Raw genomic sequence first — 15806 nt, forward strand, 5'->3', positions numbered from 1 at the left:
CATAATGCTTCTCTAATTCATTGCAGAGGACCTTATAAAGTTTTCTCAGAAAAATATTTTCGGTGCTATGATGAGGCGCCAGATCCATTGGCTAATACTCATGAAAAAACAAGAAAGTCGCGTGTTTTCTATAAGTTAATCCATAAATGCAAAAATATACCTGAAAAAAATAATGGAACAATAAATAATGTTTCTCAACTCATTACGGAGTTTTTCAAAAAAAATCAGAAAAAATATTTGGATACTTCGAGACACCAGATCTATAGGCTAATACAAACTAAAAAATACAGTAATCGCGTAATTCCTAATAGTTGGTTCGTAAATGTTAAAATAAGTCCAAAAGTGCAATTGTTCCCCAAAAATTGTGATCCTTTCCAACAGTTACAGAGTCACACACATAAAGTACAATAACTTAAGCTCTCAAGCTCAATGTATTTTTTGCTTTCTAGATGACATTGGTGGACACAAAGACAGACTAATAATACTTGTCACTTTTAATCTCATTTGTCACCTTAATCATGCTTAACAAGCAATTTAACATTAACAATCCTATTGTTTGAACATCATAATGAATCTGCATGTCCTTAAATACATTCTTATAGAATGACGTCTAGTTAATTAATATTTGTGAAATTTTTAATGTGTATATTTCAATTTTATATAAAATGGAATGTGAAATGTAAGAGGGCATTTGGTCTAGTGGTATGATTCTCGCTTTGGGTGCGAGAGGTCCCGAGTTCGATTCTCGGAATGCCCCCTTCACCTTTTTGCTTTAATTTATCGAGGGCAAGTTTTTTACACAAAATATATTTAGCTAGCGCATGGCTATGGGCAAGTTTTTTACACAAAATATATTTAGCTAGCGCATGGCTATATATGTATATTTGATCGAGGAGTAGTTTTTGAAATTTTATCTTCAAAGATCAATATGGTTATTAAATTTGATCAGATTATATTGGACCTACTTGTTTATCGAGAGCAATTTTTGTACGCAAAATAAATTTAGCTATGTATGGTCATATATTTGAGGAGTAGTTTTTGAAATTTTATTTGTAAATATCTATTTGGTTATGAAATTTGATCCAATTATATTGGACCTACTTGTTTGTCGAGAGCAAATTTTTGTACACAAAATATATTTAGCTAGCGTTTGGCCATATATTTGAGAAATATTTTATGAAATTTATCTTCAAAAATCTATTTGGTTATGAAATTTGATCAGATTATATTGCACCTACTTGTTTATCGAGAGCAATTTTTTGTACACAAAATATATTTAGCTAGCGTTTAGCAATATATTTGAGGTGTAGTTTTTTTAAATTTATCTTCAAATATCTATTTGGTTATGAAATTTGATCAGATTATATTGGACCTACTTGAATTGGTTGTTACAGAATCTCAATGTATGACATGGATAGAGGGATGAAAATTTCATGCATGGAGAAGGTACCATCCGAGACGACCTTCTTTCTAAGCAACCCTCTTACGTATTACAATATAGGTGTTTTTCATGTTGCGTTTATAGGAAAACGAAATATTTATCTTCATAGAAAGTTACTTAGATTTTTTTGGGTCAAATTTTGATTTCATTTCGCTTTTCCTAACTATGAAATTTATTCGACTCGACTCTTTTTCCTGCCTATCTCCGCTAGGATTAGTCTATATGTGTTGGATTGATACATTAGTAGGGAGGCTCATTTTCAAAATATACACCACATATTGAGCTAGTTGATAAATGTTGCAATGTTATTTTTAAGAGAGAGTTTTAGAAATAACAAACATAATAAACATAATAAAGCTCTATATTAGTTATAGTTTTGATAATTGTGTTTCATAGCTATAGTTACATTTGCTATGGAGACTGCGGTTTGTACATTTATATCAGTTTGTATTTTTCAGAACTCCACTTATTACTTTACGAATAAAATAATTTATTATGATTTTTTCATAAATCGTATACAAATAGCTAGGATAATCATAGACAAAGTTTTGAATTTATACAATCATGAATCAAATTATACAAATTCTAAATTTATACAAATTAGACAAATAGCAAAAATTGAAAAAACTATAGACACGAATTATAGTTTTTTTAAACTACTACAATACCTAATACAAACTAAATATTTGTCATCTGCATAATTTTTCCTATTTTTCACATAATGAAAGCCTAAATAGTTATAGGAGCCAAAATATAGTGTCTTAACCAAACTCCAAAAATGTATGGGCCATCAACATATGTCCAAAATGTACAGAATCTGGGCCTACTTTGAGCCCATTAGCATCAACTGTTTTCACATATTCCCAACTGGGCCTGTTTTATTTCCTTCTTATAAGGCCCAATTGTTGTTGTCATTGCCACCTGTGGATCCACAAACAAAGCCCATAACATAAGAAAAGATCCGAATAAGCACCTCGTTGTCGACGTAAATAAATTCAAAAAAAATTACCAAGATATTTCAATTACCTGAATAATAGGTAGAGAAGATGCAACCAAGTTATTTCACGCATTAGTGAAAATTTTTTCCAATCTTGATTATGTAATCGTCTATCTAGATATAATATGTATCAAATATTATTAATCGTGTGTTAAAATATCATATTTGTTATGGACCAATATGTCTTGATGAATTGGTTCTTTTTCCACTTTTCTAGATTATTAAATGTAGGGAAAAGGGTCTGATATACCCCTCAACTTTGTCATTTGGAGCTGATATACCCCTCGTTATAAATGTGGCACATATATGCCCTTACCGTTATACAAACGGCTCACATATACCCCTGCCGTTACAAAATGGCTCACATATACCCTTCATTTAACGGAAGTTAAAAAATTAGTTTAAAATTTATATTTATTACTTCTAATTTTTTTTAAAAAATTATTTAGGGATATATATGATTCTTCTATCAAAGTTCAAGGTATATTTTAATTTTTTTCATACATAAATTATTTTTTGACTTCTTTTATTATAATTATTTGAATTTCTTATTCTTATTTTGTTTTTTTCTTTCATTCCTTAGTTTAAAGAATAAAAAATTAAACTATTTTTTTGTGTGTGTATTGTAATTTAATTTCGTATTCGAAGAAAAAATTTGGTCATCTACAATAAGTTTTACAAGAATATTAGTGAAACATAAATAAATTTGATTATCAAAATAATAATTATAAATTAGTCATTGAAATAAAAAAAAGTCAAAAAAATATGTTTGACGAGGATTAAATTTACTCATATGGGATTGTATTTTTTAGAAAAAAATAATTAAAATTTAGATTAAAATTATTATTTTTTTCATTTCCGTTAGAGGAAAAGGGTATATGTGAGCCATTTATTTATAAGTAGGGGTATATATGAGCCACTTTCATAACAGGGGGTATATCAGCTCTAAATGACAAAGTTGAGGGGTATATCAGACCCTTTTCCCTTAAATGTATATATACTCTTAATCTTGATATATTTATTATAATATGTGCAATTTGCTAGTTATCTTGATTTTCAAAGGATAAGATTCTATTGTGAGTCAATATATGCCTAGTAACTTCGATGATAATAAATAATATTTATAAAATAATAATTAGGTGGTAAAATCCATATTAGCATCTTGAGATTGATTATAACCATTTATTGTGCTTATAAGCTTTCGTGTTAAAATCCTACATGTGGATTTTGTGTATGTAATCTCTCTTAGTGGTTTGTTTAGTTATTTTTGTCTCCGCTCGAAATTAAATTTAAGACATCATGACTCTAAACAACTTCGTTAACACTATGTCACACCCTTGAGTGCTGCTTTTTAGATATAAATTGCAACAGAAAGATTATCATTTATCAGAAATTAGAATAATTTTTCAACATGTATATCAACCGGCCTAAATGACATTCAGACTCTATCTTCTGAATTAAATTATAATTAAAAAAAAAGATAATGATTTCTATTCCTTTTTTTGGACCTCCAAAGAATTATGGATTGTGTATGAACCAAACTCCAAAAAGGCTTGGGCCAACATCTGTCCAAGCTGGGCCTCTGCTTGAGTATTAAGATGCACATAATCTGGGCCTGCTTTGAGCCCATTAGCATCAACTGTTTTCACATTAGGAAGGTTAATCCCTAATTGGGCCTTTCTTATCTCCTTCATATAAGGCCCTAATGCTGTTGCCAATGCCACCTGTGGATCCATTAAAAAAAGCCCAAAACATACGAATAAGCACCGCGATAGCGAGGTGAGATATAATATTCACATACGAATAAGCACCACGATCCATTCCCATACGAATAAGCACCGCGATAGCGACGTGAGATCTAATATTCGTACATGTTTGAAGTTATACTGTCAAACCTCCATATAAAGATATCCTTTTATACCATTTTTTAAGGGCAAATTACAGAAATCACATACATTTAAGGTAAAATTACAATCTATCCCTTAAAAGTTTATAATTACAAAAATCTCTCAAACGGATACAATAATATAAGCGCTGATACATTAAAAAGAGGGTCGGATACGTTAATGGAGGGTCCTGATACATTAATGACCAAAAAATCAAAGCGTTGATACATTAAAAAGAGGGACGTATACATACGCTGATACATTAAAAAGAAAATCGGATACATTAATGACATTTTTGAGTTAAGAGAAAAATGAGGGATTTTGGAGATTTGATAATGACAATAAGTAAATTGAAAGGTGGGATTCTGTAATTATTCCTTTTTTGTTTAAAACCAACGAGGTTGTTATGAAAGGTTTGACTGTATGCACGAACAATATAAATAATTTTACGCTATTTCTTTATAAAGATATCTTACTTATAAATGCTAGTCAAAATACAACAAGAAGTAATTGAGATATAGTGTGAAAAGATAGATAGGTGATAGAATACTTAATATGTGACAATCTTGATATGTTTATTATGGAGATACATTGTTTGTTTTATTTTTATATATATCTTTAATGATTTATTTACTAAAAAAGCAAAAGCTTCATTCTCATAAATGAATTTCTAATAATATATGAATAAGATCCTATTAATTTAATTAATCTATGTGGGACACTAATAATATCCTTTCTTAATGAGGAGTCACATTTCACAAATAAAAAATTTACTATTTTTAATTTTTTAGAAAATAAAATTCCAACAAATTTCTAAAACTTCACATGTTGGCCTATATGGCTATATGTTTTAAGCAAGTCATACAAACCCCACTTCCCCCAACCAAAAGCAAAAATAAATAAATTATAGCTATATATATTGATAATATAAAAAATACGATTAGAATTACCTGAATAATAGGTAGAGAAGGTACACCTAAGTCATTTCGCGCATCAGTAAAGAATTTCTCCAATCTTGATTTATACAATTCAGCATCATCAAGATTGAGAGTATCGCTCTCTCCTTGATACCAAAGAAGGGCTCGTAACGTCCCACCATCTTGTAACGCGATTCGAGCCCTATTCACCATTTGATTATAACAAAATGAACCTTGAGACCATAGGGTAATATTTGTGGAACCAATAGCACATGGTACCAAACCAATGAGACCAATATTTGGATCATTTTTTAGAATAAAGTTAGCAAATGACATTCCAGGACCAATCCCACAAACTGCATAATAATCAATGTCTTGATGAATTGGCTCTTTTGCTACTTCCCATGAAAGCCCTTTTGTTAGTCTTAGAATTGATGAATTAGACTGACATTCTGGTGGAATGTACCAATCAAAAATGTTGTTTACTACACCTCCTCTGCCAGACATGTTGCTTTGTCCTGCTAAAATGAATATGCTTTTGTTGTCATTTGATGTTGTTGTGTTTGTAGGAATGACACAAAAAGGATGTGCCAAAAGAATCAAGAAAATATAGGCCAACAACATTTTCTTTTTCTTGGGGGTGGATGAAATTGAATGAGAATGAGATATAGGAACAAAATCTATAAATATTAGATAATTATGCTAGTTTGACTAGTTTTTTTTTAAAAAAAAATTATTGTTAAATACCTGTTTGATCATGAAATTTGATCAGATATAGAAAATCTGGTTTTCGAATATTTTTGACCCTGTTTTAGGAAGAAATTTAATCTCCACTAACAATATTTCAAAAAGAAATAAAATAATAAAGTATATATATATCCAAGGGATAATGCTCAAGTACCCCCTCAACCTATGCCCGAAATCTCAGAGACACACTTATACTATACTAAGGTCCTATTACCACCCAGAACTTATTTTATTAATAATTTTTTACCCCTTTTCGACCTACGTGGCACTATCTTGTAGGCCCAACGAAGGTTGACTTTTTTTTTCAAACTAGTGTCACGTAGGCTAAAAAGGGTAGAAAATTACTTATAAAATAAGTTCAGGGGGTAATAGGACCTTAGTATAGTATAAGTGTGTCTCTGAAATTTCGAGAATAAGTTGAGGGGTACTTGTGCATTATCCCTATATCCAAACAAAACTTTACTTAAAAAAAAAGTTTGACAAAAAATGTGTAAATAATATGCATTAATGCAAATGACGAAAAATGATCATTTATGGACTATAGTAGCTTTGGGAATAAAATGTTGCAGTCAGGGGTGGAATTAGAGTTTTAGTTATGAGTTTGACGGAATCTCGTGGTTTTATGTTAAGAATTACTTAATATGTATATATAATTTAGAGAAAATGGTCTAAAATTCCCTTAATCTATATCTGAAATCTTAAATACCCACTCCAATTTTATGGTGTTCGATTACCTACTTGAATTTTATATTGCTCTATTTTCTACGCACCTAAGTGCTGACCTCCACACATAAACCAAATAATTAGTCTTGCGTGATTCCACGCGCTGAGTCCCCTGTTGAAACTCCATTGAGAATCTCATTTCTTGTTTTTTTTTTTTTTCCCATTTCACAATTTTTAGACTAAAATTGATCTAAAATAGCACATTAGCATCGTTCAAAATAAAGTGTAGCAAGAATACAAGAAAAAACACATACACCATAGCATGGGCAAGACCAAATTCTTATTTTCGAATTTAATTTTGATCAAAAGATTTGCAAATTCAACAAAATTTCGTATTTGCATCTCACTAGAACGTTGAGCATTGGGTTTGATTCATCTATACAAATCTTATTCAATTTTTTCATTTGACATTTTTGATGAATTTTGAGAAAATTCAAAATTCTAATTAGAGACCTAAATAAGAAATTAGAACAGATTACACGCCCTAAATTTAAGATTTGAAGTAGAATTGAACATTTACAACTAAAACATACTTAATTTTGAGAGAAAATCGTGAAATTTTTTTTTAAAAAAATAAGGATTAATGGTGGGGAAAAAGAAACAATGGGTTATTTAAAGGTGGGGAAGATGACCATGGGAGAAAGAAGAAATTTTTCGTCAAATTTTTGCTTCTAACGCGCCTGGAGGCGGTGACAACGCCTCCCATGACAGGGCAACACTTAGGTGTGTAGAAAATAGAGCAATATAAAAGTTCAGGTGGGTAATAAAATACCCGTGAAGTTAGAGCGTGTAGTTGAACTTTTGAATATAAATTAGAGAGATTTTAGACTATTTTCTCTATAATTTATCCAGAATACAATAAATTATATTATCTAGAATTTAGAATTTATAAACTCAAAATAATTTTAGATCAACCTACAGATATAGTGGCTTAAGCACCACCAAAAAAAAAACTGAATTTTAATTACTAATTAGGTCACTAATTTGCTTGTAGCAAATATTATCGCTAATTCAATTGAATTTTATTGTTTAACTATAAAATTTATTCATCGTTAAATCTTACATATCTTGTAGCGGTGAATGAAAGCCAAATGAGGTGTGATTATGCTAGGTCATCACCATCCTGTAAATTTAAATTTAATCGAGCCTCAATACGAATAATAAACATAGGGAAATAAAAAAAAATTCCAAGTAAACTGTAGCTTCACATGGTAAGTTGAAAAGTATGCATATGAAGAATATCATCTGAGTCACATGACCATAAATAATATTGAGATGAAAAATTAGTTATCTTCTTACCACATAGATTAATTTGTAAAACGAGCAGTGTTGCAAATCTCACGAAAAATATCTTCTTTACGAATATTTGTATCAAATTTATCAAAGTTTATATTTAATCAATAATTTTTATAGAAATTTCTCATAGCTTAAGACGTGTCAAAAGACACTGTCCTTAAGAATATTTCATCCGATATAAATATATCCTCGAAATTCAACAAACTCTTCTAATATAAAATTAGAAGACAGAAACTAATCTACACAAGAATATAAAAAGAAAGAGATTAGATTTGTTGATTTAGTTTTTCACTACTTCATAAGAGTAAATCAAAAGAGGCTTATATAGGCCAAACCAAATGCTCTAACAATAACGTCTCAAAATTGAAGAGCAATAAAGTCTTCATGGCTAGTGGTAATTTGACTTTAAGAGAAATATTAATAAAGTGGCTAATAATTAGGGGTTAACAACAATAAAGATTATGATTTAATTTGTCAGAAATAAACGTTAGATTCAAATAGAAGTTAATAGCCACTCAATGCTATTAAATAATAGATGAAAATTAGACAATAATAGGGATAATAACCAAGTACCCCCTCAACCTATGCCCGAAATCTCAGAGACACACTTATACTATATTAAGGTCCTATTACCCCCTGAACTTATTTGATTAATAATATTTTACCCCTTTTCGACCTACGTGACACTATCTTGTGGGTCCAACGATGGTTGACTTTTTATTCAAACTAGTGTCACGTAGGCTAAAAAGGGGTAGAAAATTACTTATAAAATAAGTTCAGGGGGGTAATAGAACCTTAGTATAACATAAGTGTGTCTCTGAGATTTTGGACATAGGTTGAGGGGGTACTTGTGCATTTTCCTGACAATAATATGTATACTTCTTTTTGAGATACTAACATTATTTTTCCAATGAACAGTAATATAAAAAAAATCAAAAAATAAAATATGTCACATAAATCTAAATAGATAGAAAGTATATATTAACAAAATAGTATTGGATATCCGTGAATCCCAAGTGGAGAATTAATCATATGATTTTCAAAGATGCTTTATACACTTTTTTGCAATACATGTGAAAGTGCAAAACTTTGTTTTGGTTTTTAGTAATACTGCTGACTCAATGCTAGTATAGGGCATGTTAATATTGTAACATTTAATAGCACTATTTATCATTCAAATTAGTTGGTATACTAATTGTTTTATCTTTTTAAAATGGAAAGTTTGAAATTGAATTTATACCTAGCGAAAACATAAGTTCATTGAAGGCGTTAGGCGTAGAACATAATTTGTGAAATATTATAATGTGAAAATATAACCTAGCAGAGGCGGAACTAGGTTGGGGTTCGTGGGTTTAGACGAACAAAGTAATTTTTTTGTAGATCTTGTATGTATATTAAGAAATATATATATATATATATATATATATATATATATATATATATATATTAACTTATGAGCTTCTACAAAAATTAATTGACGGGGTGGAAATACTTTTCACGCTAGAGTGTTGTGGAGTGTTGTGGTTCGAACACCCCCACCCCCCTCTTTTAAAAATAAAAATAAAACTCCAAACTGTTAATCTTGAGTCCATCTCCGTAAGCTAGTTAAGGCCTTGTAAAATAGAGTGATTTACACACAATTACTTCATGTTCTAAATCATCACAAGCAACCTTCAAAATCCCTTTGAGCCGTGACGCAGAGGACTTGAGGTGGACCTCTTCCTAATTGTAATGTTGATAATTTCAACTAGAAAAGATGGCCCAATGTAAGCTTGAAATTTTGAGGCCCAACTCCATGGATACCTAATTTTAGGATCACCATTTAAGTCATATTCATAGCGCGTAAAAATTTACAAATTTACTTACTTCGAAGCTACATGTGTTTGATGTTAGAGTTAGTCTTCGTCTGGTGTTTCATATGTCAAACATTTTTGCTTGAAGTTCATACACATCGGATTAATGCGTAATCATTTTGCATAATGAACTTGAAGCTGAAATGTTTGAACTTCAATAATATGAAACTTTAGATATAATATATTCTGAACTTATATTTCGAATTAGGTAAATGTGCACATGATTTTTTTTAAATGCAGCACATATTAAACAACAGCATTCAAACCATGAAATTTGTAGGACAACCTACATAATTAACCTATATACTTTTAAAACATTATTTATCTTACCACTACTTAAGAGTTCCCTACCATATATTTGAAAAAGAAACATGTGTTTTTGCTATCAATATACTAAATAGGGAGAGATATGAGCGTGATGAAGAAAGGGGGAGCGAGATTTGTTATGTATGTAAGATACATGTGAATCACACTAAATACACATTATATACATGTATCTATATGTATCTGGTGTGATTCGTATGCATCTCAGATACCAAGTATATAGGAGAGTGTCAAACAAGATGGAAGGTTTACAAGAGAGATTTGCTACATATCTCAGATTCATCAAATCCACTTAAGTAAAATGGACCAACATTTGGTCAGATTTCAAAATATTGCAAACTAAAATGTATTCAAGTAATTAGCTTCTAACTAGTGGAATTTATACAAATTTCCCAAATTGACACAATATTTTAGCCTATTATTATTGTTACAAGTTACAAGAATTAAACTAAAAGAAAAAACCTAAAGTCACCATTGAAGTTGTCTCGAATTTTCAAAAAAAACATCTTAACTTTGCGGATGTCCTATTTCCCCATTGAACAATTTAACACTGTTATAAGTATCTCACTTATCGCCCACCCTCAATTGCAAGAAAAGAGATGCAATCACGCACCAATGATTGTTTGGCACGTATTAAATTCTTTTAATTTATAATTTTTAGTTTCATTTTCATTTTCATTTTTAATTTTTCTATTTTTATTAACTTTATTTTCATTTTTCCCCTCTTTCTTCTTAAATCTTCATTACTCAAATCCTTTGTTCTTTGTTGTAAATTCTCCAAAAGTAGTAGCCCATGTCGCCTTCAATGTAGCCTCCATGATGCTTCCATGTTACAACACTACTTCCGTCACTAAAAAATCACTAAATAAAATCAATTCAACTCTCAAGTTACTAAAGCAAGATCATGGGACTCAAAAAACAAAAGGAGTTTCATAGTACTCTCTAATCAATGGAGTTCACATTTGTTTTTGTTTTTCTTAAAGAAAAAAGGATAAAAGAAGAAAAAAAAAAAGCAAGAGAAAAGTAAAAAAGTTATAAAATGGATGAAGTATGTGGATCTTCTAAGTTGAAGAAAATGAAGAAAAGGTAATTAGATTTTTGAATTTTGGTGAAGAAGATATGGGGAAGAGGTGATGTAAATTAATTAAATAATTAATAATAAAGAAATAAAATGACACCTGTCACTTTATAGCTGGTTACGACAGTGAAAAGACTGGATCACACGCCTCATTTGCGTGGTAACAACCCAGACATAAAATGGGTCAAAATGGCCCATTTACAAAAATATCACTCCCTCCGTCCCATTTTATGTGGCATCATATCCTTTTTGGTCAGTTCCAAAAAGAATGTCACGTTTCCTTATATGACAAATATTTAAAGGTGCAATTCCTCTTTTACCCTTGTTGGTCCCACATAATTTTAAAATATAATCTAATACATTTATGAGAAGAGAGAAAAGTAAGTCCACTTTTTAAGGACAATTTGGTAAACAATTCAAAATCTTCATTTATTTTTATACTCCGTACCGAGTTAAATGACGCCACATAAAATGAGACGGAGGAAGTAAATAGTCCTATGAGGTGATAGAACACTTCCAAAGTTATGGTGTCATTGATCATTCTACACAATCAAACCCACATGACACTTCCAATGGCCCAATATCTCACGCACATCTTGGAGGCCCAATAACATCACCCAATCCAAAACGTGAATTGTGTCATACTACTATAGTACTCTTTATCTATCTCAAAATATTAATCGTGTTTTTTATTTTCATGTTCCTTAACAAAATATGAATTGTGAGGGGCATTTGATTATATTTTTGCTCATAAGTAAGCTCTTCTCTACGACATATTTTGACTTTTATCCTTGACCGCCTATCGATATAAATTTCCACTTCTTCGCTCGAGACGGAACTGATCCCGTCTTAAGATATAATAATTGTAGTCTTCAAGAGCAATTCCTACAAAGAGTAAATGAAGAAAAAGAAAACTTTGTTTTGAACTTGTCATTCTTATAAATGACAAGTATTTTGAGCCCAACATTTATAATTCACTGTATATGAGCCCGGCATATACATGTATATGACGAACAAAAACTGATACGAAAGATAATGTATCGTCAAACCACTTAATCCGAACATAATTATAACCTAAACTAGCGAGATTTTACATTGTTCCCTTATTCCTTTCCCATAATTGTTTGACTCAGGACCCACCATAAATCCCTAGTCATATACAAGATCCAAATATACTGGACCATTTCAAATTGGACCATAAGTACTGCCTGGCCCATAAAACTTTGCCAGAAATAATGGAACTAATCTCAGTAGATATGTCACTAAAAAACACAATGAATTCAGAAAAATAAAAACAGAACCATTAATAATATGTATATAATATACAACATATTATATATTTCATATATAGCAAAAAAAGATGTTCTGCAATAAGATTGAATGTTTTATTTGGCATTTTCCTTAGAAAGAGACTTTTCAAGGCCTGCAGAGAGTGAGTAATTGCATTTGCATAATAAGAACCCCAATTGGATTCTCAAGATATGGTATCAAATCTTTTATCTATTGCCTCTTAGGCGGAGCCAGAATTTTCGGTAATGGGTTCAAAATCTGGAGAAATAGACACAAAAAGTAGCCGAAGGGGGTTCGACATCTATTATATATACCTAAAAAATTATTTTAACCATATAAAAATAATATAATTTTTCGCCGAAGAGAATTCGAATGAACCCCTAAAGATATGTTACCCGCACCAATTTTATTTAGAGTATATATATCTCTTGTTAAAAAATGATGTATATATACTTTCGATGTCTAAAAATGAGGCATGTTGACCCTTTTTGTTAGGAACCAAAATCATCAACTATTTTTTATTATTATTTTTAGGTACGTCTCCAAAACTATGGGTAAATGTAGTGTAAATTAGTCATAAATTAAGTCATGTCACATTTAATTTATATATCTTTGTCATTTTCATACTCATTTTGCTCAATTATTGATTTTGATATAGATCATTACTTAAAACAATTTAAAGATAATTTTAGTATGACATGATATTATTCATTTTGAATCAGGACTACATCTATAAATTTTTCTTAAAAGATCTCACGCTATTAAGAGTTTAAGTAGATAAAATAGATGAAATTGCCTGTATTTTTTCACAAGTGTAGTTCCAATCAAATACTATATACATCGACAGAAAATGGACCCTTTTCAATAAATATTTTGGCAGCCTTGAATTCAAAATGAGTTATTGCACAGTTGATGCTGACTTTTCTATAAGAAATTTTGTATAATAATTTTGGATCGCTTTAAAGTTTGTTTGATTATTTGATATAAAATTATGATATAAAGTTATGAAATATGAAATTACCGCTAAATTACATGTCCAAATATTAATTATATCTCATAATTTTATAATAATATGATATCGCATGATCAGTCGATTAAAAAATAGGAAGCAGTAGTAGGAAAGAGTAGGAATTATTTTCAAAAAGCTGGTCTACATTTGCTCATATAATTATATTCTTTTGTGTTATGTGTGGGACAATAATTTATTATCTATAAATGTAAGGAACTAAAAATAGATAACCATTTTATTATCATTTACCATAGTTGGACAATAATTTATTCTCTCTATAAATGCTAGGAACTAAAAATAGATAACTATTTTATTACCATTTTTGTCCATTGTCTAGTTCGTTCATTAGAGTTAAATGATAATAATTTTAATTAATATTTTATGATATCATCATATTTATATATAAAAAAAATATGAAATTTTCAGTACATTTTATATAATTTCTAATATTTAAATTTTTTTAATTTAACATATCAAATTAATATAATTTAATTTGACTTTATAATAAGTACAACATGATGATTAAAAGTGAATCGAGAAAATATTATTCAAGTACATTAATTAGTCTACCTACCATACATATTACCATTTCATTATATTTATTTTTTTGAGAAAAAAAAACCATTTCATTATTTTCTCAAGTACAATACCCGCTGTAATTTTTTGTATAATTAAATATTTAAACTATTAAAATGTGTGTAGTTTCTTTTAGAAAAACTAATAGATGAATATGAAATAATTTGAAATAATTATTTTTAAGAATCATAATAGGATAATTTAAGACACATTTGTAAAAATAATTATGAAGAATAATAAATTAGTATTTATTAATCTAAAATACTTTGTTAAGCAACTATCAAAGTCTACTACATCTAGCTTGCGGCAATATGTATTATGGAACATTCAAATACTCCAATAATTAGTATGAAACTTAATAAATTAATGTTTAAAATATTTCCTACTCTCAAGGTTTGGGCTATTAAATATTCATGGTATACGTTTATTTTTATTTGTCTACTTTTAATTTTACACGAATTTTATGTTATGTACAAATAATTATTTACACATTATTTCATAATGTATTGTTATATTATATGATGGTATTTTTAACCGTACTATATTATTTTAATGAATAGAATATTTAGATAGTTTATATCGATTTTATTGTTATATAATATCACACATAAACAATTTAAAAGATAAACTTACAACAAANATATACTCATGGTATACGTTTATTTTTATTTGTCTATTTTTAATTTTACACGAATTTTATGTTATGTACAAATAATTATTTACACATTATTTCATAATGTATTGTTATATTATATGATGGTATTTTTAACCGTACTATATTATTTTAATGAATAGAATATTTAGATAGTTGATATCGATTTTATTGTTATATAATATCACACATAAACAATTTAAAAGATAAACTTACAACAAACGTGAATATGGGATAGAGTTATATACTATGTTAAAAGATAAATGATGATGAAAAAATTAAGATGACGATGCGATCTCATCAAATCGATTGTTACACAGAATAGGTCTTTCTGTTGTTGCGTAGTGATAAGTTTAACGATAATTACAATAAAATACCTCAGCGAAACCTAAAATTGCATTCGCATTTGCTACACCACTTGAACCACTAATAATAGTATTATACTTGTGATTTTGAAAGAGCAATTTAAGTAAAAACTAATGCATTGTGTTCAAATTAATAATATAATATAAAACAAATAATGGATAACAGTAACAAGTAACGACTATCTGGACAAAGGTGTAGAATATAATACTATGGATAACAAGTAAAACTGAACGGAGAAAATTATTTAATTTGATATTAATATAAAGTAAAACTAAATATTCATTGACCAAAATAACCCTCTAAAGATGGCTACTTCTCTTAATTATACTACTTATCCATATCTTAGAATTGTCTTTTCTTCATATTTTTTTTTTCTTTAAGTGGTTGGAAAAATTGAATTCCATTATATTCTAACTACCAAAAAACAGTGAACAAAAGTACCAACAATGACACAACATAGAAAAATAAAAAAAAGACAAATACTGTCCCCCATATTTCCAAATAACTCCCCACCTTTCACCTTTTGTCCCTTTTTATCTATAAATATTTTTATATTGAATCTAATTGCATCCAAACAGTCTTTTTAATCTTTCTATAAACTCACTTTTACACCCTTTAAACCTTCTTCTTGGCTTTTGTGTCATTGCTTTT

At 29.1% G+C, this 15806-nt stretch overlaps 1 protein-coding gene and 1 non-coding gene across 4 annotated transcripts; one reads left to right on the forward strand and one right to left on the reverse strand.

Annotated features, from left to right (window-relative positions):
* Positions 1-685: 685 nt before the first annotated feature.
* On the forward strand, positions 686-757 carry TRNAP-UGG. Its single transcript has one exon. It is a non-coding gene; the product is annotated as a tRNA-Pro (tRNA).
* Positions 758-3798: 3041 nt separating this feature from the next.
* Positions 3799-8273, reverse strand: LOC107006789 (probable carbohydrate esterase At4g34215). Of its 3 annotated transcripts, none has more exons than XM_015205307.2 (4): positions 8011-8273; positions 7775-7834; positions 5275-5759; positions 3799-4162 (listed from the first exon to the last, which is right to left on the reverse strand). In XM_015205307.2, the coding sequence occupies exons 3-4, from the start codon at positions 5746-5748 to the stop codon at positions 3929-3931; spliced, it is 708 nt and encodes a 235-aa protein (XP_015060793.1). In that variant the 5' UTR covers positions 5749-5759; positions 7775-7834; positions 8011-8273; the 3' UTR covers positions 3799-3928. The 3 variants fall into 3 exon arrangements, with proteins under 3 accessions (XP_015060793.1, XP_015060794.1, XP_015060792.1); XM_015205308.2 differs by having other exon boundaries at positions 5275-5762; XM_015205306.2 differs by lacking the exons at positions 7775-7834; positions 8011-8273 and having other exon boundaries at positions 5275-6189.
* Positions 8274-15806: the final 7533 nt, after the last annotated feature.

The sequence above is a fragment of the Solanum pennellii genome, chromosome 12 (genome assembly GCF_001406875.1).
Source record: "Solanum pennellii chromosome 12, SPENNV200".
NCBI classification, from domain to species: domain Eukaryota; kingdom Viridiplantae; phylum Streptophyta; class Magnoliopsida; order Solanales; family Solanaceae; genus Solanum; species Solanum pennellii.